At 29.0% G+C, this 26,733-nt stretch overlaps 1 protein-coding gene across 1 annotated transcript in view; it reads left to right on the top strand.

The window, feature by feature from the left end:
• Nucleotides 1-2,720: 2,720 nt before the first annotated feature.
• Nucleotides 2,721-26,733, top strand: part of LOC114419018 (receptor-like protein 15) — a 28,584-nt gene continuing 4,571 nt past the window's right edge. Inside the window, exons 1-5 of the mRNA XM_028384591.1 lie at nt 2,721-3,063; nt 3,177-3,317; nt 3,473-3,631; nt 3,764-3,913; nt 4,061-4,375. Coding sequence (XP_028240392.1) covers nt 2,721-3,063; nt 3,177-3,317; nt 3,473-3,631; nt 3,764-3,913; nt 4,061-4,375 — 1,108 coding nt within the window. The remainder of the gene's footprint in view (nt 3,064-3,176; nt 3,318-3,472; nt 3,632-3,763; nt 3,914-4,060; nt 4,376-26,733) is intronic.

Genomic DNA, 26,733 nt, shown 5'->3' with positions numbered 1-26,733 from the left:
CACTTTTATTAAATGTTTCAATTTAATCCCATATTTTTTCAAAATTTCTGTAAAATATTGTCTTTTTCGTCCAATAATGTTGATCTGTAAGCGGAGCTTCAAAGTTGTTACTATTTAAAATTCAATTTAATATTTTTGAAAAAGCTATAAAATGAAAAAATAATTTTAAAAAATATAGTAGTGATTAGAAATATGTCATTATGATAAAAAAATTAAAAAATATAAAATTATAGTATAATTTTTTTTATATTATACTAAAATATTTTATTATTAAATATAGAAAATGATTTATATAATAATATTTATATAATAATATTTTTTAATATATTATAGTTATCATATTTTTATCATGATTATAGTTATCATTTAAAAATTAAAATATTCGCTTTTAATTTCATAATTTTTACACACAATGAATATAAAAGTTTAAATATTAATATTAATAATAAGATAAATATAATAATATATATTATATTAGTAAAGTATTTATTTCGTTTTAAAATATTATTTTTATTATATGTAAAAATTTAAAAATTAAAACTAGTATATTTTCTTAGAAGAATCTAACGATTTACCTACTTCACAAAAAAAAAATCTAACAATTTTTACCTGCATAATTTCCCTCCGGATTTTAGTAAGAATGTTGGGGACATGTAACAGTTTCAACTTTTTGATGAAATTTTTAAGAAGAACTTAACATAATAGAAGGTGTTATTGTCCAACATCGATCCACTATTTGAGCATCATGCAAGTGACGGGTTAATACAAGAAAACAAAGAAATAATAATGGCGAACAATATTGGATAACCGTATAATCTGGGACTCAGAAATTGTATTGTTTAAATTAAAGTACATAATTCATTCTTGAAAGATATTATTTAAATTAAAATTAATGCACATTTTTTTGTCTTTCAATATATCATGACGTGTTCGGTTTCAAAATAAAATTTAGCATTTAATTTAGAAATGATTAAAAATACAAAATAATATTTGAGAAAAAAAGAAGATATAAATACAAAAATAAATAGATATTTAAAACATATAAGGGCACGTCAATGAAAATTTCTTAATTAAGAACTTATTAAACTTAACAATTAATTTTTATACACTTTTACTATTAGAGTTAATTAGATGACAAGAGACTACACATATTCTTCTTTTGCAAGAACCTGTTTTTAATATTAAAATAATTCCTTATTAAAAAAATATAAACATCTACAATAATTTATTAGATCTATTTTAAGTTAGATATGAAGAGTTACATTATTAAAAAGTGAAAAAAGTTGTTAAATTTATTAAAGATGTTATATAATAGAGCTCATAAAAATAAAGTTAGGCAACTCTATTGGTCTAATGATGTTTAATAGCGAAGATATACTAATGTTTAACATTAAAGATGCTCATGACAGAAAAATAATGTCTCTTAATTATTTGGATTGTCTGACTACTTCATCTCTCAAATAATTGATTCTCAACTCAAGTATTTACGCCATAAATTATATTAATATTTAGTGGATAAAATATTGAACGTCGGATCAATTCAACTCCTCAAAGGATCAAGTCTTATCCTTAATCCCCTTCATTCTAAGTTCAGTCATAAGCTTGCATCAATGACAGACCATTTTTAATAAATGAGTGACTTGTTTTAAACAAGCTTTTATACTATCATGTATATACCCCCAAAATTATTAGAGTGTGGCAACAATGTCTTTGATAGTACAAAGTCAACAATATAGATAATATGTAAATAAATATGTTGTCTACAAAAATCAATGCTACGAAGACATGTGTAAATGACTCTTGAGAACATCACATATAAATAGAGATATTCTAACATATTTTTATTTATTTATTTAAGTGTAAATAAAGGAGAAAAGAAATAAATAAGATAAAAATATTATTTTTGGTCCGTCTACACACAAAAACAAAAAAAATTCCCATAATTTATTACTAAGAAAGACATGTAGGTTGTGATTATTATTCTTTTTTCTATTTTAAAAATTAAATAATTCTGTAAAAATATAAACATTAAATAATTTGTTGAAGAACAACAAAAACTTTAAAATTTATAAGTTAAATTTAATTTTTTAATTAGCAGAAAAAGTTTTTTTTATAGTTAATTTGTTTATTTTTTCCACTCATTCTTCCACTTGTTCAAACAAGTGCAATATATATATATATATATATATATATATATATATATATATATATATATATATATATATATATATATATATATATATTTTTTTTTTTTTTTTTTTTCATTTCTCTCATTTTTATCCATCCAAATAATACATCTTATTTATTGTATTTCTATTTTACTTCTATCTATCTTTCTTATTTATTTTATTTTTATATCTTTCTGTATTTCACTTTTAATCCAAATAGAACATTAATGGTAGCTAGCTAGAACACAAACAAATAAAAACACCGAAGAAATTAACAATATATTGGATAGCTGATATATGAAGCGTACAATTTGGGGCTTAGATGGAAAAGAAATTATGAAGCAAGTCATGATTGTAATGCAAACGCTGCACGCAATTTCCTTGATGTGGAAATTAAGGTGCTGCATTTTAATTTGTATGGTATTGAGAAAAGCAATAACAAGAGACAAAAATGAATTAAGCGCCTCAAGCACGTAATGGGAACGAAGGACTTGGTGATTACGCTGGTAATTTTCTTATTTAAAGGAGACCAAATGAATTGTGTTACAGAATATGATTATGATGAGGATAATGAAGAGTACTGTTGGCGTCTGTTTCTTGTTTTTCCTTTTATTGGAAGCCATTCGCTGTGAAGGCTGTTGGAAGGAAGAGAGAGATGCTCTTTTCGGCCTTGATTCCCGCTTAGAGGATCATTACTTCCCCTGGAACGGCCCAGATTGTTGTCAATGGGAAGGAGTCATGTGCAACTCCTCCACTGGGAGAGTGGCCCAACTCAGTTTGCGGTTCAGATGGGCAAACAAACTATATATTAATTACTCGGATTTTGTTGTCTTCAAAGATTTGAAGAACCTCGACTTGTCATTCAATGGCATATCCGGTTGTGCAGGGACTGAAGGTCAATTAATCTCTCATACAAATTCTCAGTCTTGATATATATAAATATGATTCTCGTACAAATTATATGCCATACTCATTATTTCAACTTTGTTTTACATACTTTGCATGCAGCGCCGCTCCAAAATCTGGAAGTCCTTGACTTGAGCAGCAACGATTTGGATAATGCTGCCATTCTATCTTGTTTGGATGGCCTTTCATCTCTTAAGTCTCTGTATTTAAGAGATAGTAGGTTCAATGCATCCTCATTTCACGGTGAGGCTACCTATATTTGTCTTTTTTATTTTAAAGAAATGACAATATAAAATAATATTTCTGATTATTATGATCATGAAGCCTCTTCTAATTTTTGGTACTATTTTCCCTCAATTTGTTGGCTTCTTCCACGTACAACACATGTACTATGTAAGTTTTTGAAACTCTGTCATCAAAGTTGCGTAATCTGAAGGTCCTTGACATAAGTTTTAACCCTTTGACAAATGACATCCTGTCATCCCTCGGGGGATTCACATCTTTGAAGGAACTACATCTGGCTGGTATTGATTTGGACTCAGATCTTCATATTCAAGGTAGGATCATTTGTCCATTTCATTATTAATTAATAAAGCTAAGGCATGCTGTTTTAATCGAGGAATTAGTCCATTGCTTCAGGTTAAGTATGTATACCTGAAATGTAACACTATATATTCAATTCCTTGCAGGTTTATGTTCATCATTGAGGAATCTTGAGATCCTTGACTTATCCAGGAACAATTTCAATAATACTGATATTACTTCTGTCCATAGTGGACTTTCATCTCTCAAGTCTTTAGATTTATCAAATTGTCAATTGATTTCAAGATCAATTTTTAGTAAGTCAAATATATTTTATATTAGAAATTTTCATGATTTGTTTCGGTTGAAAAATATATTTAACTGCTATAATTATGTATACTTATTTCTTTTACTTAATAATTTCATAAGATTTTTACTTTATTTCTTGATTCAATTCCTTGCAGGTTTATGTTCATCATTAAGGAATCTTGAGATCCTTGACTTGTCCGATAACAATTTCAATAATAGTGATATTATTTCTGTTCTTAGTGGACTTTCATCCCTCAAATCTTTAGATTTATCAAATTGTCAATTGACTTCAAGATCAATTTTTAGTACGTCAAATACATTTTATATTAGAAATTTTCATGATTTATTTCGGTTGAAAAATATATTTAACTGCTATAATTATGTATATTTAGATATATCAAGATTTACTTCATTGAAGATCCTCGACTTATCTCATAACTGGTTGGATGAGAGTATTCAGTGGCATCAAGGTTTGTTATCATCATTCCAAAATTATATTAAGATTAGACACTTATTTCTTTTACTTAATAATTACATAAGTTTTTTACTTTATTTCTTGATTTTGCTAAATATTATTTAATTTAATCTTTTTCTATGCATAATGATAATGAGAATAAGATGAAAACGATTAAAATAAATAACTTTTTTTTTTATAAAATTAGGAATTAAAAAAAATCAAAGTTAAGACTAAATAACCGATGATATCCATATATTAGATACTACAGTTAATGAATTACTCAATATAAATATAGCTCCAAGATACCATGCTTTTCATTTATTACTTATAATAAAACAATGTTTGGCTAGAAGAAGTATCATCATCTTATAAAAAAAAATCCTCTAAAACTTCTACTTCTTTCTAACTTTTCTCTCTCTTTCTTTTAACTTTTTTCTTTGTATCTTTTTTCCTTTTATATATATATATATATATATATATATATATATATATATAAAATCTTTATCATTTTATTAGAAAAAATTATTATATGTTATTGTTATAACATTGTATATTTTTATGTACTGTAATAAATATTTATGTACTATATCAAAACAATTATTGTATTATACAACAAGAAAATTAGGTTTTGTTTATAGAACACACATCACAATTTAAGGAAAAAAAATTACTGCTCAATTTTTTCTAACTTTTTTTCTCTTTACTTATCTTTTATTTTTTAAAAAATATTTCTCGCTCTTCTATTTTCTAAGAAACATAACTGCTATCTGGCCCAACTCCTTCTCACTTTTTCCCTCTCTCATTTTTTTTTCATTTCTTTTCCTTTTATTATTTTATTCTTACACATTTTTTTAATAACTACTCATTTATATATATTTTATATCCTTTATTTATAAAAATATATTCAATAATTTCAACTATCATGTATAATCATAAAAATAAAAAATATTATGGTTTTGTTGAAATTATATTTAAATAAATTTTTTAATATAAAAATATGTTATTATTATATTAATTAAACCACATATATTATAAAATTAATAATTTATAGACTATAATTATAATATATTTAAATGCTATTATTATTTAACATTTGAAAATTACAAGAAACTTTAAATTTAACAGAAGTTAAATCCGTTTAAATTTTAAACATCAATTTCTCGTATCATTTTATAAATTTTTAAATAAAATAAGAAATAATTGTGGTGATTATAATTAAATATATTTTCTATCTTTGATTTCTCCTACTATTTCTGTTTTTTAAAGTTTAAGTTGTTAACTATGTTTTCTAAAATTATATTTAATCTTTTTATGAGGACATTTTTTTATTGTAATGGGTTGACTTTATCTTGTAAATCATTGCATGTTTTATGGTTTATTCAATATAATGACATTTAAAATTAATTTTAAATTTTAAAATAGACAAAAAATATCCATAAATTTATTATTTTAATGTAATAGTCATTTTTGTTTTTTGGGGTACTTCTGATAAAATTAGAAGTAATAGTCACTCTTAGTGAAAAAAAATGGACAAGGGACATATATATATATAACCCCGAGAGATCGGGTGCATAAATTTTTTTACCTTTTGATAGAGATGCAGGGCGAAGATAAGAGTGAGGATGGAGATGAAAACGTAGGATGAGATATTTATCATCATGCTCTATTATGCATATTGATAATTATTACTTATAAAAACAGCTGAAACAATTATAAAAACCAAAACAATTAAAATGACTGAAACAAAATAACAATTGTTGTTCAAGGTAGTTTCTAATTTCTCTATATAAATTAATGCCCTTTATCTTAAACTAATTAAGCTTTGTATCATTTTCTCTTTTCTGCAGATTTTCATGGTTTAAGTAACCTAGAACATTTGATATTGGACAACAATTATTACCTGCAAAATGAGTTTTTAAAAAATATCGGGGAATTGACATCTTTAAAAGTTTTGTCTCTTCAACAATGTGATATAAATGGCACCCTTCCTCCCACGGGTAATTGCATGTATATTTGATTTTTACTCTTTTGTTATTCATCACATTTATTGTATACAAGTTTTTCTTAGTTTGGTCAATTATTATCGCCCTTTTTCATTATTTCACAAATAAGATGGATTTATTTATTTATTTGTCAAAATTTCATTTTTCAGATTGGTTTAAGCTAAAGAAGTTGGAGGAGTTAGATCTATCCGAAAACGAATTTGAGGGACCACTTCCCTCATCTTTTGTTAACATGACATCTCTTCGGAAGTTGGAAATTTCTTATAATCACTTTATAGGAAATTTTGATTCTAACCTTGCAAGCCTTACATCACTTGAATATTTTGGTTTCATAGGAAACCAATTTGAAATTCCTGTGTCTTTCACTCCATTTGCCAATCTTTCAAAGATCAAGTTCATCTATGGCCATGGAAACAAATTCTTATTGGACTCGCATCATAGTTTGCAAACATGGATTCCAAAATTTCAATTACAAGAGCTTTTTGTGTCTTCGACAACTGAGACTAAATCTCTTCCTCTCCCAAACTTTCTTCTTTACCAAAACAGTTTAACCAATATAGATTTGAGTGATTGGAAGTTGGAAGGAGAATTTCCTCTTTGGTTGTTGGAAAACAACACAAAAATGACCGAAGCTTTGTTTAGGAATTGCTCTTTCACCGGTACTTTTCAGCTACCAATGAGTCCTCTTCCTAACATACAAGCAATTGATGTGTCTGACAATACCATAAATGGCCAAATTCCTAGCAACAATATCAGTTCAGTTTATCCAAATTTGCAATATCTACACTTGTCTAGAAACAACATCCAAGGATCAATCCCTAGTGAGTTAGGCCAAATGAGCTTACTGTATTCATTAGATCTTTCTGGGAACCAATTGTCAGGAAAAATACCTGAGAGCATATTTGGAGATGGGCACCCACTCCAATTCTTGATACTTTCAAACAATATGTTTGAGGGACCTATTTTGACAATCCCTAATGGTTTGAAGACCTTGTTGTTGAACGATAATGGCTTTATTGGTAGACTCCCAAACAGCATTTTTCATGCATCCATCATTTCATTGGATGTAAGCAATAATCATTTGGTGGGAAAGATTCCAGGTCTAATAAAAAACTTGTCTGGGCTGGAAGAACTTTATTTGTCCAATAACCATTTTGAAGGATCCATTCCATTAGAGTTGGGAGAACTTGAACATCTAACTTATTTAGATCTCAGCCAAAATAATTTGACTGGTCATGTTCCATCATTTGCAAATTCTCCCGTGGAATTTATGCATTTGAGCAACAATCATTTAAGTGGATTGTCAAAAAGAATGTTGAATGAAAACTCTTCTTTAGTGATGTTAGACCTTAGCTACAATGAAATATCCAACAACATTCAAGGTTTGATACAGAACCTTAGTTATACAAGGTTGAATTTTCTCTTTTTGAAAGGTAATCACTTTATTGGAGATATACCAAAGCAGTTATGCCAATTGGCAGATTTAAGCATACTAGACCTTTCTCATAACAATTTTTCTGGTGCAATACCCAATTGTTTGGGTAAAATGCCTTTTGAGGTTGAGGACTCTCCCAGATTGTGGCGATATCTTCATGGTTGGCCAATGGGACGTTACCTGGTCCGTAATAAATATAGCAGATTTCAATTATTACCATATGTTCAAGAGAAAGCCAATTTCACTTCAAAGAAAAGAACATACACTTACATGGGGAGCATCCTTGCTTATATGTCAGGAATTGACTTATCCCACAACAAACTGAAAGGAAATATCCCATCTGAGCTTGGAAACTTGACAAAAATTCATACATTGAACTTATCCCACAATGATTTAACAGGGAAAATTCCAGCTACGTTCTCCCATTTGGTACAAACAGAGAGTTTGGATCTTTCTTTTAACATGTTGAACGGTCAAATTCCTCCTCAACTGACCACGTTAACCTCACTTGCAGTATTTAGTGTGGCACACAATAACTTATCAGGTCCAACACCTGAATTTAAAGGACAATTTTCCACATTTGATGAAAGCAGCTATGAGGGTAACCCGTTCCTTTGTGGACTTCCACTGCCAAAGAGTTGCAACCCTCCACCTACTGTTATCCCAAATGACTCTGACACTGATGGACACTATGATACTTTGGTGGATATGTATTTTTTTTTTGTGAGCTTTGTCGTGTCATACACATCAGCATTGTTGGTAACTGCAGCAGCTTTATACATCAATCCTTATTGGAGACGGGCATGGTTTTACTACATGGAATTGGCAAGCATGAATTGCTACTACTTTATCATGGATAATTGTAGCAAGGTTTTTAAAATTTGAAATGTGTAATATATTAAGTTGTATATCTAGAATGAGTTTCATGTTTGTTTGCTCTAAGTTTGATACAATATAATAAAGGTCACATATATGTCGTATGAAAGTAATATGAATTATAGGGCATTGGACATGTTCATCAATGTTTTTATATCACACTAGAAAGACCTTCTTTAGCAAGAAGTAGAGCTTTTCCTCTTGTCCATCGACTTGAAATCCTTTCACGTAATCTACATAAATATGCTATTTGGGATATGTGATAACCTTTCCCGGGAGATCACATTAACAAATATTAAACTTCTTATTAAATAGATTCAACTTGAAATTTTCAAACAGGTTAATTAATATGATTTCAATTCTGTAGTGGTTTTAAAAGATCTAATCCTAAAAACGTTAAACGATTTTAAACGTCAAATCTCAAAAAGATTAAAATATTGAATTATATATAGAGAGCGATTTTTTTTTTCATTTTAATAGTTTAAAATTTACAATAATTTGTATATTTAATCAAGGATGTGACAAACTAAATGTGAGGCGAACAAGTACACATATTTTATGGTGGTTGAAAGGCTTACAAGTTATAATGGAGAATGGCTGTGAGATTGATTACTTGGTATTGGGTGTGGCAGGCAATGTGGGTTCATGTCCACTCTAGGATGTTGTGATGAAATGATCCCTTTGTGCATTTTTTCATGCTACCATTGTGTGTTGTGCTCTCTCTCTTGATTACTTGGTATTGGTTGTGGCAGGCAATGTGGGTTCATGTTGACTCTAGCATGTTGTGATGAAATGATCCCTTTGTGCATTTTTTCATAGCTTGCCCCTCTTTTGAAGGTATGCGTTGTGTTTTAAATTTTCCGCTCAACCCTACTCTTTGAGCCACTTATGTCCACTGCAAAGAAATCTGGACACTCAAACATTCCAGTATTGGCGGGTCTCTGAAACCCTCCACATGAATTCCACTTTGTGGAATCATGATAGGGTTTTGGGGGACTTTCACCCATTCCCTTAAGAGGGGTCTGATGGATTGTTTGGCATATAGCCAATTTCTAAATTTTTTTGCTTATTATTGTATGTATATGGATATTCCAAACTCTCAGTAATCTCCTATGTTAGTTTTCTACTGCTCTTATATTCTTGTTTTGTTTAATGCCTTGACAACATTCGTTTAAATAAGTAAAACGAGACTTTGAAACTAGCTAAAATATTATTTAAAGAAGTATTATAACCTTTCATCTTTTATTTTCTGTTTGACAGGTCCTTGCCTTTAGGGACATAGATCCACAAGCTCCTACCCATATTCTAATCATTCCTAAAGTTAGGGATGCATGGTTAACTGGTCTGTCCAAGGTATTTGTTAATGACTTTTCTGCGTTGTAGGCATATTATGCTGTCTAAGATGTTCATTTGAAGATCATTTATATACATGTGCTCAGCATGCTCAATAACATTATTTATTAATTATTATATGAATTAAAATATATTTTTAAATTCATGTAAAAATTACATAACAATATAGGAAAGTTCACAATAGTGATAGATTTCCTTCAGTATGAGCATACTGGTAGTAAGAAAGGCTTAATTTTTCTGATGAAAAACATTGTGCAGCTTGTACACTCATTGTGGTTAGTCATACTACAACTACAACTACAATAATACAGCCCTCTGCTTCTTGGGTTGATCCACAAGTATCCAGGTCTTGTTCTTTCTCAAGGATTCCATTTCCTCACTCATTGCCTGAAGCCACAGCTGATTGTCTTCACTTTTAATTGCTTCCCTCCAGGTCTTTGGTTTTGTATTTTGAATCTCCTCAGCAACACTCAAGGCATAGCAGATAATATCAGCATGACCATACCTCTTTGGAGGCTTTATCACCCTTTTTTCTCTATCTCTAGTCAATTGATAATTGGACAAGTCATGTTGAGTAGCCAGCTCTTCATTATCTCCAGCTTCTCCTTGATCAGTGTGATCAATAGTATTTCCACTGTCATGATCTAAAATCTCAGAATGCTCCACCTCAAAATTGGTACTCTCACAACTTGATCTGTTATCCTTCTGTTCCTTACTTAGCATTGTCATTCTGTTCTCATCAAAGGTTATATCCCTGCTGATGATGCATCTTGTCTCACCAGGTTCCAATTTCCATAGCTTGTACCCCTTAACTCCTTCAGGATAGCCAATGAACACACACTTTATACCCCTTGCATCCAGCTTTCCTTGTTTAACATGAGCAAAAGCCAGTGATCCAAACACCTTTAATCCTGAATAATCAGGTGGTTCACCACTCCAAGCTTCCATTAGTGTCTTGAAACCTAAGGCTGATGATGGACATCTATTAATCAAATATGCTGTTGTGTTTGCAGCTTCTCCCCAAAAGGTCTTTGGCAGTCCTGCACTTAGAAGTTATGCACCTCACTCTTTCCAAAATGGTCTTATTCATTCTTTCTGCCAAACCATTCTGTTGTGGTGTGTGAGGGACTATTTTGTGCCTTTTGATGCCTATTTTCCTGCAAAACTCATTGAACTGCTCTGAAACGAACTGCAGGCCATTGTCAGTCCTTAAAACTTTTAATTTTGTACCAAGTTGATTTCCAACAAGAGTATGTCATTCTCTGAATTTTTGAAAAGCTTCTAACTTATTTTTCAAAACATACAACCATACTCTTCTTGAGAAATCATCTATGATGGTGAGAAAGTATGAGCTTCAACCATGAGTTTTCACTCTAGATGGTCCTCATAAATCTGAATGCACATACTCAAAAGGCCTAGATGAAACATGAATACCCGTGCCAAAGCTTATTCTATGTGATTTACCAAGCACACAATGATCACAAAATTCAAGTTTATCTAGTTTATCACCACCTAACAGATTTTGTTTCTCAAGTTCATGCAATCCTCTTTCACTAACATGACCTAATCTCAAATGCCAAAGTTTAGTTTTATCAATCAATGTATTACTAGCTACCGATGCATGTCCAACAATCGTGGAACCTTCAAGAATAAACAAGCCATTACTTTTATTCTTGTTACCCTTAGCTATGATTAAAGATCCATTTGAAATCTTAAGAACACCATTTAAAATTCTAGTTGAATATCCTAGATCATGAAACATGTTTATGGAAATAAGATTTCTTTTGAGTTCTGGAATGTACCTTACATTTTTCAGTAGATACTCTCTGTTATCAAACATCTTTAGTCTCACAGTTCCAATGCCTTGTACCTTGCAGGGGTAGTTGTCTCCTAGCAGTACAACTCTTGCTGGTTTTAGTTCTAGGGTCTCAAAATAGTCCTTTCTCGGGCTGCTGTGATATGAGCATCCAGAATCCATAATTCATTCTGTTTGTGTTTTGGTATTAGAAGCTACTAAAACACCTGCACTCTCATAACCTTCAGAGGCTTCAACTATGTCAGCAGAGTCCAAAGATCCTTTCTTGATCTTGTCCGGGCAGTCTTTCTTGAAATGACCAGTTTTGTGACAATTAAAGCATTTGAACTTTGTTTTCTAACCATTCTTTGAATCCCTTGACCTTGATCTGGACTTCTTTCCTCTTGTTCCCTTCTTTTCACTCCTTACCCTTGAAATGTTCAGGCTTTCACCATTATCCTCATATTTGGAGTCTTGCTGTTTTTGCATCTCCTTGGTCCTTATTGAGGTCTGGACTTCTTCTAGGGTAATGTCTTGATCTTTGCCATAAAGAACTGCATCCTTGAAATGTTCAAAGGTTTTTGGTAAGGAATTCAGAAGCAAAAAAGCTTTATCCTCCTCTTTAAGCTTTACTTCAATATTTTCCAAATCATCAAGAATCTTGTTGAAATAAGCCAATTGTTAAGTGGTTGTTCTTGACTCTGTCATCTTGAAGGCGTACAGTTGTTGCTTCAAGCATAGCCGATTTGCAAGGGACTTTGTCATATACAATGACTCCAGTTTCAACCACATTGAGGCTGCTGTCTTTTCTCTTGCAACTTCTCTTAAAGCTTTATCTCCAAGGCATAGAATGATTGCACTTCTGGCTCTATCAATCATCTCTGATTTCTCCTTTGAGCTTAGAGATTCAGACATCCTTTTTTCTCCTTTAAGAGCTTCTACACAGCCATGTTGAATCAAGATTGCTTCCATCTTGATTCTCCATAACCCGAAGTCATTTTCCCCTGAAAACTTCTCAATATTGTACTTTGTTGTTCCTATTTTTCTTGATCTTGATTCCCCACAGATGGCGCCACTTGTTGGTGGTTGTATAAGTTCTGTTTCTCTTAGAACCTGCACAAGATAAAAAAAAAAAAGAAAACACAGCAAACACGCACAGCAGAGCAAGAACCCAAAGATTTACGTGGTTCGACAATGTGCCTACATCCACGGGAAAGAGCAGCTCATCATCATCACATTGATCATGAAATTACAAGTTCAATACAAGCAACAACTAGCTTTGATCTCTCTTGGTTTCTCCTTTCAAAACCTCTCTCAATCACCTAGCTCACTACCTCCTTTTGAACTCTCTGAATTTTCTGCAACTCCTCTGTTTTGCAGTCTAAAAAAACTCTTTTTCTGCATTACAAGATCAAGAGTATATATACACTCTAAAAACTAGTCCTAGGAACAAAGGCTATACTTTGGTGCCAAAACTAATTCAGTTATAATAATTGAAAACAGTTATGACAACACCACTTAACACCTTTCCACTTGTGTCATTTGTGATTTTGAGTCACACACCACACCAAAAAAGGAAACCATGCAATTGAAATTTCCTTTATTATGTGGAAAATGGAAAGAATGCTTATCAGAGAATGAAAGTTGTAAATCTCTTAGACTATGTTATATGATACTGGCCACGAAGCTCAAGCTCCCTCCAACGTCATTTTCCATTATTGTCATGTTTTCATTTTCATAACATTTTGATTTTTGCGCCAGAATTACCTATTTATAGGAGCAAAGGGCTTCAAGGAGGATGAAGGCCATGGAGATGAAGGCATGGTTCAATGAGGGGGAGAAGGAAGAGAGGCAGTGACCATGGAGATTGAGAGTGGTTGGAGATAATTTTTTTTACATAAACTAAAAATGATTTATGAGTACTTTACTAAAATAAAAAATATATTTTAGCATATTTGATTCTATGTGTAAGACTCTACATATGGTGCAAATATGTTGTTAATTTCCAATGATAATGCCTACTTGGTTTTATTATAATTTTATAAATTTATTATTTTATCTGTTCCTATTTATAAGACTTAAATCTTTTTTTTTTAAAGTTATAATTAAAATAAATTTATTGATATCCAACTTGGAATGTACAAATGTGAACTTGACATCCAATGGTTGACCGTTGATATTATTATCATGAAGTTGAAAACGAAGAGCCTACGAGTGATTTTAATGATTTTTGTTTTAATAGAAGTGATGCACTGTGAAGGGTGTTAGAAGGAAGAGAGAGATGCTCTTTTGGGTTTAAATCCCCGGCCGTTTTGATTCTGACACAGATTTTTGTCAATGGGAACGAATCAAGTGCAACTCCTCCACAGGGAGAGTGGCCAGATTCAATCTTTATCACTTGTTGCTTGATGGGTATCTAGCTAATAAATTACTCAGATTTTTTTGCCTTCAAAGATTTGAAGAGTCTCAACTGGGACAGCTGGTTGCGCATACAATGAAGGTTATTCTCGCACAAATTCCATGTATTGATTATTGTTTACTTGGTAATCCTTTTTTTTTTTTTCATCACCAAATGTTAGTTGCTAGTTTTATTAGAATGGGAAAAATTGGAACACAACCTTTTCTTTTCTTCTTTTCCAATTTTGATCAACCAACAAACCAACCTTATCATAACTACATTTACTTGGTGAGCATGAGATCTGTTGTATATGTCATAATCATTAATTCCGCTTTAATTTGCATACTTTGCAGGCTTGGAAAATCTGGAAGTTCTACTTGAGTTACAATCATCTGCATAATGCTGCCAGCATTTAAGACTTAACCTGATCGATGCAACTACATTCTACGGTGAGGTTGAAATAATTAATGATAATAGTATTTCTGATTATTATTATGACGATATTGATGATGTTTATGATTTGAGACAATGTAAGATTTTGTTTTTAAATTTTTGGTACGTACTATATATTTTTATGAAATTTCTTGGCTTCTTATACACAACCTTGCACTAATACGTACATACCTCAGTCTTTGGTGTATTGGTGCTCAACTAAAGGACTCAAAGTCTCTTCCTTCTCCTCTTAATCTGCTGCCACCTAAATATAATTATTTTCCACAGTGCACATATCATTATCAAAAGGATTTTCACTTAACACCACATCGAGAGGTCTTAACTTTCATGGACAAGAGCCAAATTCCTTTAGTTTCACAATTCACATATATAAGGTTATTCTCATTCACCTCTTTCACTCCTGCCTGGGTATCCAATGGCCTGCTGTCTCCATCTAAGTTTAGTGACCTTTGCATTATGAAACTTTTCTCCTTATTTTTTTTTCTGTGACCTTAGACATCAAGAAAACTTACAATTTTGTTTAATTAATCTTTAATTTTGCTATCTTTTATTTCTGCATATCCTGATCTAATTAAATTATAAATTTAATATTTATTTAAAGTATCTTCAAGATATAGTTTAATTTATGAATAATTAAAATATAAAAAATAAAATATATAAATTGAGAATTGAATCATAATTGCATATTTTTTTTAAATATGAAAACTAAAATGAATGTTTAAAAATTATAAGAAGACTAAAATTATAATTTAGCTTATTGTTTTATCAAATTAATAATTTGATGTAATTTTTTTCTTTTATTTTTACTATCAATGGTAAAAATAATTATAGAAAGAGTTGTAAGAATGTAATTTCTTTGAAATAAAAGATAAGTCTAAATGGATTTTGTGTTTAATTTTTCTTCATGGTTATCATGGTTATCACGGCTAGAAATGACCATCTTTGGGTTGACATGAAGTTGGTCTATGGGTTGACACACACCCCTTGTTTCCTTTTATTTCTATGATGTGGGGATTAAAAAGTTCAATTAATGTGGTGAATCTTAACGTGAGATTTTGAGACATTTTTTGATAAGTCCTATAATGTCACATGTGATTCAAGATTTTTTCCATTTTTGTTCTAATAATAGATCTCATTTTGAGATCTTAAGTCACTTTTTTAGGCCCCACAATAAATTCCACTACTTTTTCAACTTTCATTATATTTAATTTTTTTAATGTTTTTAAATTTTTTTTCTCTCAACTCAAATGTTGATTTTTCACATGGACTTTATTTTGTACTTGCTTTTGATAATTTCCAATTTATAAGTGGAAAAGATAAGATGAGATATAAAAGATGAATTTAAAAGGACATGATAATAAATATTAATAGAGAACAAAAGGAAATAATAGGAAATTCAATGAGATGAGAATGTTAGAACCTAACATGCCTCATTTGTCTAAGATATATTGATTAAGATTTTTCTTTATCAATTAGGTGAATTTTTCCTACTTGCATCTATTAGAATACTTTCCCCCGATGTCTCACAATAACAAACATATTTTACTTATTTATCTCCTAAATGTCTTTGCAAAGATTTAATAGATAAAATGCATAAAGTTCTAATTTTAGATGTTTGCTTTGAGGCATGGGCATGATGCAATCACTCTATGTCTAGCAATGATTTTATTAAGATATTCATTCCTTTTAGTTTTATTAGAGATTATCCTCTATCGAGCGACTAATTCCTAAAACAAATGCAAGCAAGACTTTTCTTTTATTTCTATTAAGGATTACCCTCTGTCAAACACCTAACCCCCAAAGATGATACAAGAATGAATGATACATGAAATTAAAAGTAAGAAATGATAATAGGAAAGAAAACACTTGTTTGCATTGATAAATATGAAGTATACAATATATCTTTTGGTTTTTTAGGTGTGTCAAGCCCTAACTAAGGGTTTAACCTCTCATAGTCATAATGAGTCTTACACTAAAAAAAGGGTATAGGAACTGATGGAAGAGAAGGATGGAAAAACGGAATAGAAAATGATGAGAGGGAAGAAAGAATTCCCTAAGGGGGAGTTCTCAAGGTGTGTACTAGAGTGTTCTGAGACTCGATGTGTCTTTTCTCCTTAGCTTGACTTCTTTTTTATGGTTGTTAGAGTGGACTTAGATCTAATGTAAAAAATCTTCATTATAAAAAATAACTCATATTTCTAATATATTTTTATTATAAAAAATAACTCATATTTAACCGTTATCATTTGGCTCTCTCTTTAATGGAAGATCTATTGAAGACCTTACTCAAGATCTGTTGTTAAAGATTTGTGGTTAAGATCAAAATTCTTACTCAAGATCTATTGTTAAAGATGTTCTATAAGTTAAATTATTTTTTTTTGTCTTTTTGGTTATTTATTTTATTCAATTAGTTGACACTTTTATTAAATGTTTCAATTTACTCTTGTATTTTTTCAAAATTACTGTAAAATGTTGTCTTTTTCATCAAACAATGTTAATGTGTAAGCTAAGCTTCAAAATTGCTACCATTTAAAATTGAATTTAATCATTTTTAAAAGGTTATGAAATGATAAAAGAATTAAAAAATATAATGGTGATTATAAATCAACCATTGTGATAAAAAATTAAAAATATAGTAAAAATATTCAATTTTATATTATACTAAAATATTTTATTATTAAATATAGAAAAAAACAATTTATATATTAATATTTATATACTAATATTTTTAATATATTATAGTTATTGTCTTGATCTCAAATCAAATGTATTGTCTACTTGGGTACTTGGTCGCGGTCATTTGTCATGATTTCGTCCTTAGTAAAAAAATATCTTGATGAGTTGAGAGAATATGATATTGATAAACAATTTGTGACATCAACTCCTAAGTGATATATGACTTAGTGATTACCAAAACAAATCCCCCAATGGAGATTAAAGGATAAGAGTGGTCTAGACCCTCCTTCTAATATCAATGTTTCGACCTCAAATCCACATGCATCGTTAGGATTTCTGTATTTAAGATATTGTCCATTAAAATATTCGATAAACTGTCATAATTTTGTTCTTAATAAAAGACGTCTTGGTGAGTTAGTGGGCTGAGAGGAGAGAATATTTATAAATGATATGTAGCCTTAACTCCTAGCATGTGAGAAACTTTGTGATTATCAAAACAATTATTATTAAAAAATAATAATAATCATTTTTAATTTCATAATTTTACATATAATGAATATAAAAATTTAAATACTAATATTAATAGTGCAATAAATATGATATATATATATATATATTAATAAAGTATTTATTTTATTCTAATATATTATTTTTATCATATGTTAAAATTAAAAATAAAAACAAATATATTTTCTTAGAAGAATATAAGGATTTTTATCTGCATAATTTCCCTCTGGATTTTAGTAAGGATGTTGGAGATATCAAACATGGAATAGTTTTTCTTCAATCCATGTTGACTTTTAAGAACAACTTTTAGATGAAATTTTTAAGAACCACTTAACAAAATAGAAGGTGTTATTGTCCAACACTGTTCCACGGCTCCACTATTTGACGATCATGTTGCAAGTGACTGATTTACATACTAGAAAGCAAAAAAATAATAATAGCGAACAATTATGGATAAGCGTGCAATTTGGGACTCATAAATTATATTGTTTAAATTAAAGCGCATAATTTATTCATGAAAGATATTATTTAAATTAAAATTAAATTTTGATGTTTATACACACAAATTATCGTTTAAATTAGTTTAAGATAGTTATTTCAAAAATAAACAAATTTATCATACATGATATGATTATGAGTAGATGATGATATCATGGTTATCCAACTCTCAAGTTAACTCGCTAACTTTTACGAGCTTACGAGTCCACTTGTCCTCTGCGAGTTGACTCTTGAGCAAACTCTTTTTTTAGTAGAGTAAAATCTATAAACTCTAAGTAAACTCGGTAGACTCTCGAGTTTACCACCGAGTCAACGAGTTAGTAAGTTAAAAAAAATTAGACCAAAATATAAATAATTTTTTATTGTTTTATGTGTGTTTAGCATTCAACATATCTTCATTGAACATGTTATTTTCAAATACAAAATTCTCACCTTTAATAATATCAAACCTCTTGTTCTCTAATAACATCAAACCCTCGATAAGAATGATCTATCACTAGTATAACCTTTACAAGTTATTGTCTACTAGTGATGTATTATTACTAGACTTGGTTTAAATATTCAGAACTTTATGATTTACTGTTTTGCTTTATTATATTGTTGAAATGTTTAATTAGTATGTTTTTTTACAAATATTTTATTATTATTTTTATATGAAGAAGATTCTTACGAGTCTAAGAGTTGAGTCTATAGAACTTTCACGAGTCTGCGTAAATTCTCGAGTTTGATAACCTTGGATGGTATAATTTTTTTTTTACACTATTAGTGTATAATATTTTTTTCTCTTAAAATTAATGCACAGTTTTTTGTCTTTCAATATAATTTGATGTGTTTGGTTTTAAAATAAAATTTCAATTTCAATTTCAATTTAGAATTTGATTAAAATAAAAAATAATATTTGATAAAAATAAAAAGATATAAACCCAAAAGTAAATAGATATTTAACGCATATAAGAGCACAACAATGAAAGTTGCTTAAGAAAGTTTTTAACTTAAAAATTAATTGTTATACACTTTCACTATTAGAGTTAATTAGATGAGTAGAGACTAAAAACACATATACTTCTTCTTCTACATGAACCTGTTTTTAATATTAAAATACTTTCTTACTTGGCAAATTAAAAAATATAAATGTGTAATAACTTGTGAAACTTATTTTAAGGTAGATTTAAAGAGTTACATTATTGAAGTGAAAAGTCATTAAATTTATTAAAGATGTTATATAGAACTCATAAAAACAAAGTTAAGCCACTCTTTTGATCTAATGATGATCAATATTGTAGATGCTCATAACAAAGGAATCATGTCTCTTAATTACTTAAGCTATCCAACAATTTGATCCCTCCCTCAAAGGATCGATTCTCCACTCAAGTATTTAAACCACACAATATATTAATGTTTGGTGGGTATTAGTGGATTGTTTGACTAACTCAACGCCTTAGAGGACTAACTTACACATAATCAACTTAAGCATTTAAGCCCCTCAAAAAATTGTAGATGTCTAATCGACTTAACCCGTTGAAGGATCAGGTCTTACCCTTAATCTCCTATATTCTAAGTGTCGGTCATCAGTCTGCATTGATGACTGACCGACTCTAATAGTTAAGTGACTCTCTCTAAACGGGCTTTATACTATCAAGTATATACCCCCAAAATTGTTGAGGAATGGCAACAACGTCAAGCAACACACCCCGTCTTTTACACAACGCATTCGTCCTAGTACAGAGCTAACAAAATCACGTGTAAACAAATACATAATCTACAAAAAATCAATGCTAAGAAGACATCTGTAAAGAACTCTTGAGAACATCACATATAAATAGAGGTGAGTTTCATGACTTTCCTCAAGTTCATGGTTGGATAGAGTTGGAATGAAGAGACACTAATGGAAACTAGGCTAGTTAAGGGAGCATTTTGTTCTCTCTAACACCCTCTAAAATATGAACATCACCTTTTATTTATTTGAGTTTAAATAGAGAAGAAAAGAAATAAAGAATTCACGTTAAATAAAAATATCTAAGTTTCAAAGCTTATTTTGATAAGAAAAATAAGAATGAAGAAAATATATTGTCGGTTCCACACACAAAAAAAAAAAATTCCCATAATTTGTCACTATGAAAGACATGTAGGTTGTGTATTATTTTTTTCTATTTTAAAATAAAAGATATTATTTAAATTAAAATTAATGCACATTAACATAATATGATGTGTTAGGTTTTAAAATAAAATTTAACGTTTAATTTAGAACTAATTAAAAATAAAAAATATTTAAGAAAAATAAGAAGATATAGATACAAAAATAGATAGATATTTAATGCATATAAGGGCACCCCAATGAAAGTTTCTTAAGAACATTTAAAACTTAATAATTAATTCTTATACACTTTTACTATTAGAGATAATTACATGAATATAGAACACATATACTTTTTCTACAAGAACCTGTTTTTAATATTAAAATAATTTCTTACTAGACCAATTAAAAAATATAAATATTTGTAATAATTTGCGAGATCTATTTTAAGTTAGATTTGAAGAGTTACATTATTGAAAAGTAAAAACCGACATTGGAGTTACATTATTAGAGATGTATATACCTTCCAAAATCATTGGAGTGTGACAACAATGTCAAATAGCATATCACGTCTTTTGACACAACACATTGACTCTAGTACAAAGCCGACATGATCATGTATAAACAAACATGCGGTGTAAAAAACCAATGCTAAGAAGACATGTGTAAAGGACTTTTGAGGATGTCACATACAAATTGAGATGCTCTAACATATTAACCATCCTTTATTTATTTAAGTGTAAATAAAGAAGAAAAGAAATAAAGAATTGACGTGGGATAAAAATATTAAAGTGTCAAAGCTTATAAAGAAATGATGAATAAAGAAAACATTTTCGTCGGTTCCACACACAAAAATAATTTTTTTCTCTCCATAATTTGTCATTAAGGAAGAGATGTACGTTGTGTATTCTAATTCTTTTTTTCTATTTTAAAATTAAATAATTCTGTAAAATAGAAATTAAATAATATTTTGTGAAGAGCAACTGATGATGTAGTAAAACGTTTAAAATTTTTAAGTTAAATTTAATTTTTTAATCAGCATAAAATGTTTTTTATTTTACTTATTTATTTTTTTCCACTTGTTCAAACAAGTGAAAAAAAAACATTTTCCATTTCTCTCATTTTTATCCATCCAAATAATAGATCTTATATATTGTATTTCTATTTTACTTCTATGTATCTTTCTTATTTGTTTTTATTTTATTTCTTTTTCTGTGTTTCACTTTGAATGCAAACAAATAAAAACACTGAAGAAATTAACAATATATTGGATAGCTGATATATGAAGCGCACAATTTGGGGCTTAGATCGAAAAGAAATTATGAAGCAAGTCATGACCGTAATGGGAACGCTGCACGCAATTTCCTTGATGTGGAAGTCAAGGTGCTTTCATTTGTATGGTATTGAGAAAAGCAATAACAAGAGACCAAAATTAATTAAGCGCGTCAACCACGTCTCCACCTAAGTTTAGTAATGCAGAACCTTTGTGCATTATGAAACTTTTCTCCATACTTTTTTTTTCTGTGACTTTAGTCTTTACATTATGAAAATTTGCAGCTTTGTTTAATTTTTCATTTTTATTTCTGTTATGCTAGTTTAATTAATCTTTAGACTTAACATATTTATTTAAAGTATCGTCAAAAGATAATTTAATTAATTAATAATTAAAATATAAAAAACAAAGTATACAAATTGATAATTAAATCAAAATTATATATTTTTTAAAATATGAAAACTAAAATGACGGTTTAAAAAACTTATAATTCATCTTATTATTTTATCATATTAATAATTTAATGTAATTTTTTTCTTCTTTTACTATTGACGGTAAAAATAATTATAAAAGAGTTGTCAGAATGCAATTTCTTTGAAATAGAAGATAAATTTAAATGGATTTTGGATTTAGTTTTTCTTGAGGTGGTCCCTACTAGAAAGGATGTTTTTTGGATTGACATAAAGTTGATGTATGAGTTGACCTAAGTCAACTCGTGTTATTTTCTTTTATTTCTATCACGTCGGACTTAAAACAATTTAATTAATTTAAGTTAAATTTTTTGTTATATTTATTATTTATTTATTTTATTCAGTTAGTTCACAGTTTTATTAAATGTTTTAATTTAATCTCATATTTTTTCAAAATTTCTATAAAATGTTGTCTTTTTCGTTCAATAATATTAATGTGTAAGCGGAGCTTCAAAGTTGTTACTATTTAAAATTCGATTTAATATTTTTTGAAAAAGTTATAAAATGACAAAATAATTAAAAAAATATAGCGGTAATTAGAAATATGCCATTATGATAAAAATTTTTAAAATATATAAAATTATAGTAAAAAATCAATTTTATGTTATACTAAAATATTTTATTATTAAATATAGAAAAGAATTTATATATTAATATTTATATAATAATATTTTTTAATATATTATAGTTATCATATTTTTTATCATGATTATAATTATCATTTAAAAATAAAATTATTCGCTTTTAATTTCATAATTTTTATACACAATGAATATAAAAGTTTTAAATATTAATATTAATAATATGATAAATATAATAATATATATTATATTAGTAAAGTATTTATTTTGTTTTAAAATATTATTTTTATTATATGTAAAAATTTAAAAATTTAAACTAGTATATTTTCTTAGAAGAATCTAACGATCTACCTACTTCACCGAAAAAAAATCTAATAATTTTTACCTGCATAATCTCCCTCCGAATTTCAGTAAGGATGTTGGAGACATGGAATAGTTTATCTTCCATCCATGTTAATTATTAAGAACAACTTTTTGATGAAATTTTTAAGAAGAACTTAACATAATATAGAAGGTGTTATTGTCCAACACTGATCCCCTATTTGAGCATCATGCGGGTTCATACAAGAAAACAAAGAAATAATAATAGCGAACAATATTGGATAAGCGTACATTCTCGGACTCAGAAATTGTATTGTTTAAATTAAAGTACATAATTTATGTTGGGAAAACTCAGACTTTCCCACTTTGTGAATTTAGACACTTAGTAATTAAAGGTAGTAATAAGAACATACGATTGTAATTCTCCAATATCAAGATTCTTCCACTATACAAAAGAATAATAGGATTACAATGATATGTTTACAAAATTGACTCACTCCACGTTGACTCACCCAAGCTTTAGGATAAAGATTTTCCAAACTATTTATCTTCTCTCTCAAAGAGACTTACTAACTTTCTAGCTTTTTCATTCTAAGGAGTGGATTCACTCTTGTCTTGGATGGTTAGGAATGAACGTTTCTACCTTTATTTATACTACTTCACCTCCACAAAATTAATTCTCTAGAATACTTCACACATTCTAGGAGTTTCTATACTCTTCTACTCCCTTCCATATCCTTTCATACTCTTTCATAAAGTTTCAGAAGATTCCACACATCTCCAAAATATTTCAAGAGGTTTTCACATTCTTTCACAAGCCTTTAGAGAGTTCTACACTACTCTAGAGTTCTCCAAAACATTCTAGAAAATTCTACACTTTTCTAAAAAGCTCTAGGATTTTCTAGAATCTCTCCAATTAAAGAGGGATCCCAACAAATTATTCTTGAAAGATATTATTTAAATTAAAATTAATGCACATTTTTTTTGTCTTTTAATATATCATGATGTGTTAGGTTTCAAAATAAAATTTAACATTTAATTTAGAAATAAATAAAAATACAAAATAATATTTGAGAAAAATAAGAAGATATAAATACAAAAATAAATAAATATTTAATGCATATAAGGGCACGTCAATAAAAGTTGCTTAATTAAGAACTTATTAAACTTAACAATTAATTTTTATACACTTTTACTATTAGAGTTAATTAGATGACTAGAGACTATGTACACATATACTTCTTATGCAAGAACTTGTTTTTAATATTAAAATAATTTCTTATTTGGCCAATAAAAAAAATATAAATATCTATAATAATTTTTTAGATCTATTTTAAGTTAGATATGAAGAGTTACATTATTAAAAAGTGAAAAGTTGTTAAATTTATTAAAGATGCTATATAATAGCTCATAAAAATGGAGTTAGACAACTCTATTAGTTTAATGATGTTTAACATTGAAGATGCTCATAACAGAGAAATCATGTTTTTTAATGATTTAGATTATCTGACCTACTCGATCTCTCAAAGAATCGATCCTCAACTTAATTTACGTCATAGATTATATTAATATTTGGTGAATGCTATTGGATTATTTGATTGACTTGGCTCCTCATAAGATTCTAGACGTATGATCGATTCGACCCTTTAAAGGATCAAGTCTTATCCTTAATCCCCTTTATTTTAAGTTCAATCATAACCTTGCATTAATGACGAACCATTTTTAATAATTGAGTGACTTGTTTTAAACAAACTTTATACTATCATGTATATAGCCCCAAAATCATTAGAGTGTGGCAACAACATTAAATAGCATCTCGAGGCTTTAATAGAACACATTTGTCCTAGTACAAAGTCAACAAGATAGATAATATGTAAATAAACATATCGTCTACAAAAACCAATGCTAAGAAGACATGTGTAAATGATTTTTGAGGACATCACATATAAATAGAGGTGTTCTAACATATTTTCTTTATTTATTTGAGTGTAAATAGAGAAGAAAAAAAATAAATAGGATAAAAATATTATTTTTGGTCGGTCTACACAAAAACAAAAAAAAATCCCATAATTTATTACTAAGAAAGACATGTAGGTTGTGATTTTTTCTATTTTAAAAATTAAATAATTCTGTAAAAATATAAATATTAAATAATTTGTTGAAGAACAACAGAAAGTTTAAAATTTATAAGTTAAATTTAATTTTTTAATTAGCAGAAAAAGTTTTTTTATATTTAATTTGTTTATTTTTTCCACTCATTCTTCCACTTGTTCAAACAAGTGCTATATATATATATATTCCATTTCTCTCATTTTTATCCATCCAAATAATACATCTTATTTATTGTATTTCTATTTTACTTCTATCTATCTTTCTTATTTATTTTATTTTTATACAATATATTGGATAGCTGATATATGAAGCGTACAATTTGGGGCTTAGATCGAAAAGAAATTATGAAGCAAGTCATGACCGTAATGCAAACGCTGCACGCAATTTCCTTGATGTGGAAATTAAGGTGCTGCATTTTAATTTGTATGGTATTGAGAAAAGCAATAACAAGAGACAAAAATGAATTAAGCGCCTCAAGCACGTAATGGGAACGAAGGACTTGGTGATTACGCTGTTAGTTTTCTTATTTAAAGGAGACCAAATGAATTGTGTTACAGAATATGATTGTGATGAGGATAATGAAGAGTACTGTTGGCGTCTGTTTCTTGTTTTTCCTTTTATTGGAAGCCATTCGCTGTGAAGGCTGTTGGAAGGAAGAGAGAGATGCTCTTTTGGGCCTTCATTCCCGCTTTGTGAATCCTTACTACACCTCGGACGGTCCAGATTGTTGTCAATGGGGTGGAGTCAAGTGCAACTCCTCCACTGGGAGAGTGGCCCAACTCTATATTTCTTTGCCCGAATATAGAACTCTAAATTACTCGGATTTTGTTGTCTTCAAAGATTTGAAATGCATCCTCATCTCTTAAGTCTCTGTATTTAAGAGATAATAGCTTCAATGCATCCTCATTTCACGGTGAGGCTACCTATATTTGTCTTTTTTATTTTAAAGAAATGACAATATAAAATAATATTTCTGATTATTATGATCATGAAGCCTCTTCTAATTTTTGGTACTATTTTCCCTCAATTTGTTGGCTTCTTCCACGTACAACACATGTACTATGTAAGTTTTTGAAACTCTGTCATCAAAGTTGCGTAATCTGGAGGTCCTTGACATAAGTTTTAACCCTTTGACAAATGACATCCTGCCATCCCTCGGGGGATTCACATCTTTGAAGGAACTATATCTGTCTTATATTGATTTGGACTCAGATCTTCATATTCAAGGTAGGATCATTTGTCCATTTCATTATTAATTAATAAAGCTAAGGCGTGCTGTTTTAATCGAGGAATTAGTCGATTGCTTCAGGTTAAGTATGTATACCTGAAATGTAACACTATATATTCAATTCCTTGCAGGTTTATGTTCATCATTAAGGAATCTTGAGATCCTTGACTTGTCCAGTAACAATTTCAATAATAGTGATATTACTTCTGCTCTTAGTGGACTTTCATCCCTCAAGTTTTTAGATTTATCAATTTGTCAATTGACTTCAAGATCAATTTTTAGTACGTCAAATACATTTCATATTAGAAATTTTTATGA

This window comes from Glycine soja, chromosome 7 (assembly GCF_004193775.1).
Source record: "Glycine soja cultivar W05 chromosome 7, ASM419377v2, whole genome shotgun sequence".
In the NCBI taxonomy this organism is placed as follows: Eukaryota; Viridiplantae; Streptophyta; class Magnoliopsida; order Fabales; family Fabaceae; genus Glycine; species Glycine soja.
The sequence above is the reverse complement of the archived record's forward strand: the minus strand, read 5'-3'. Positions and strand labels throughout refer to the sequence as shown.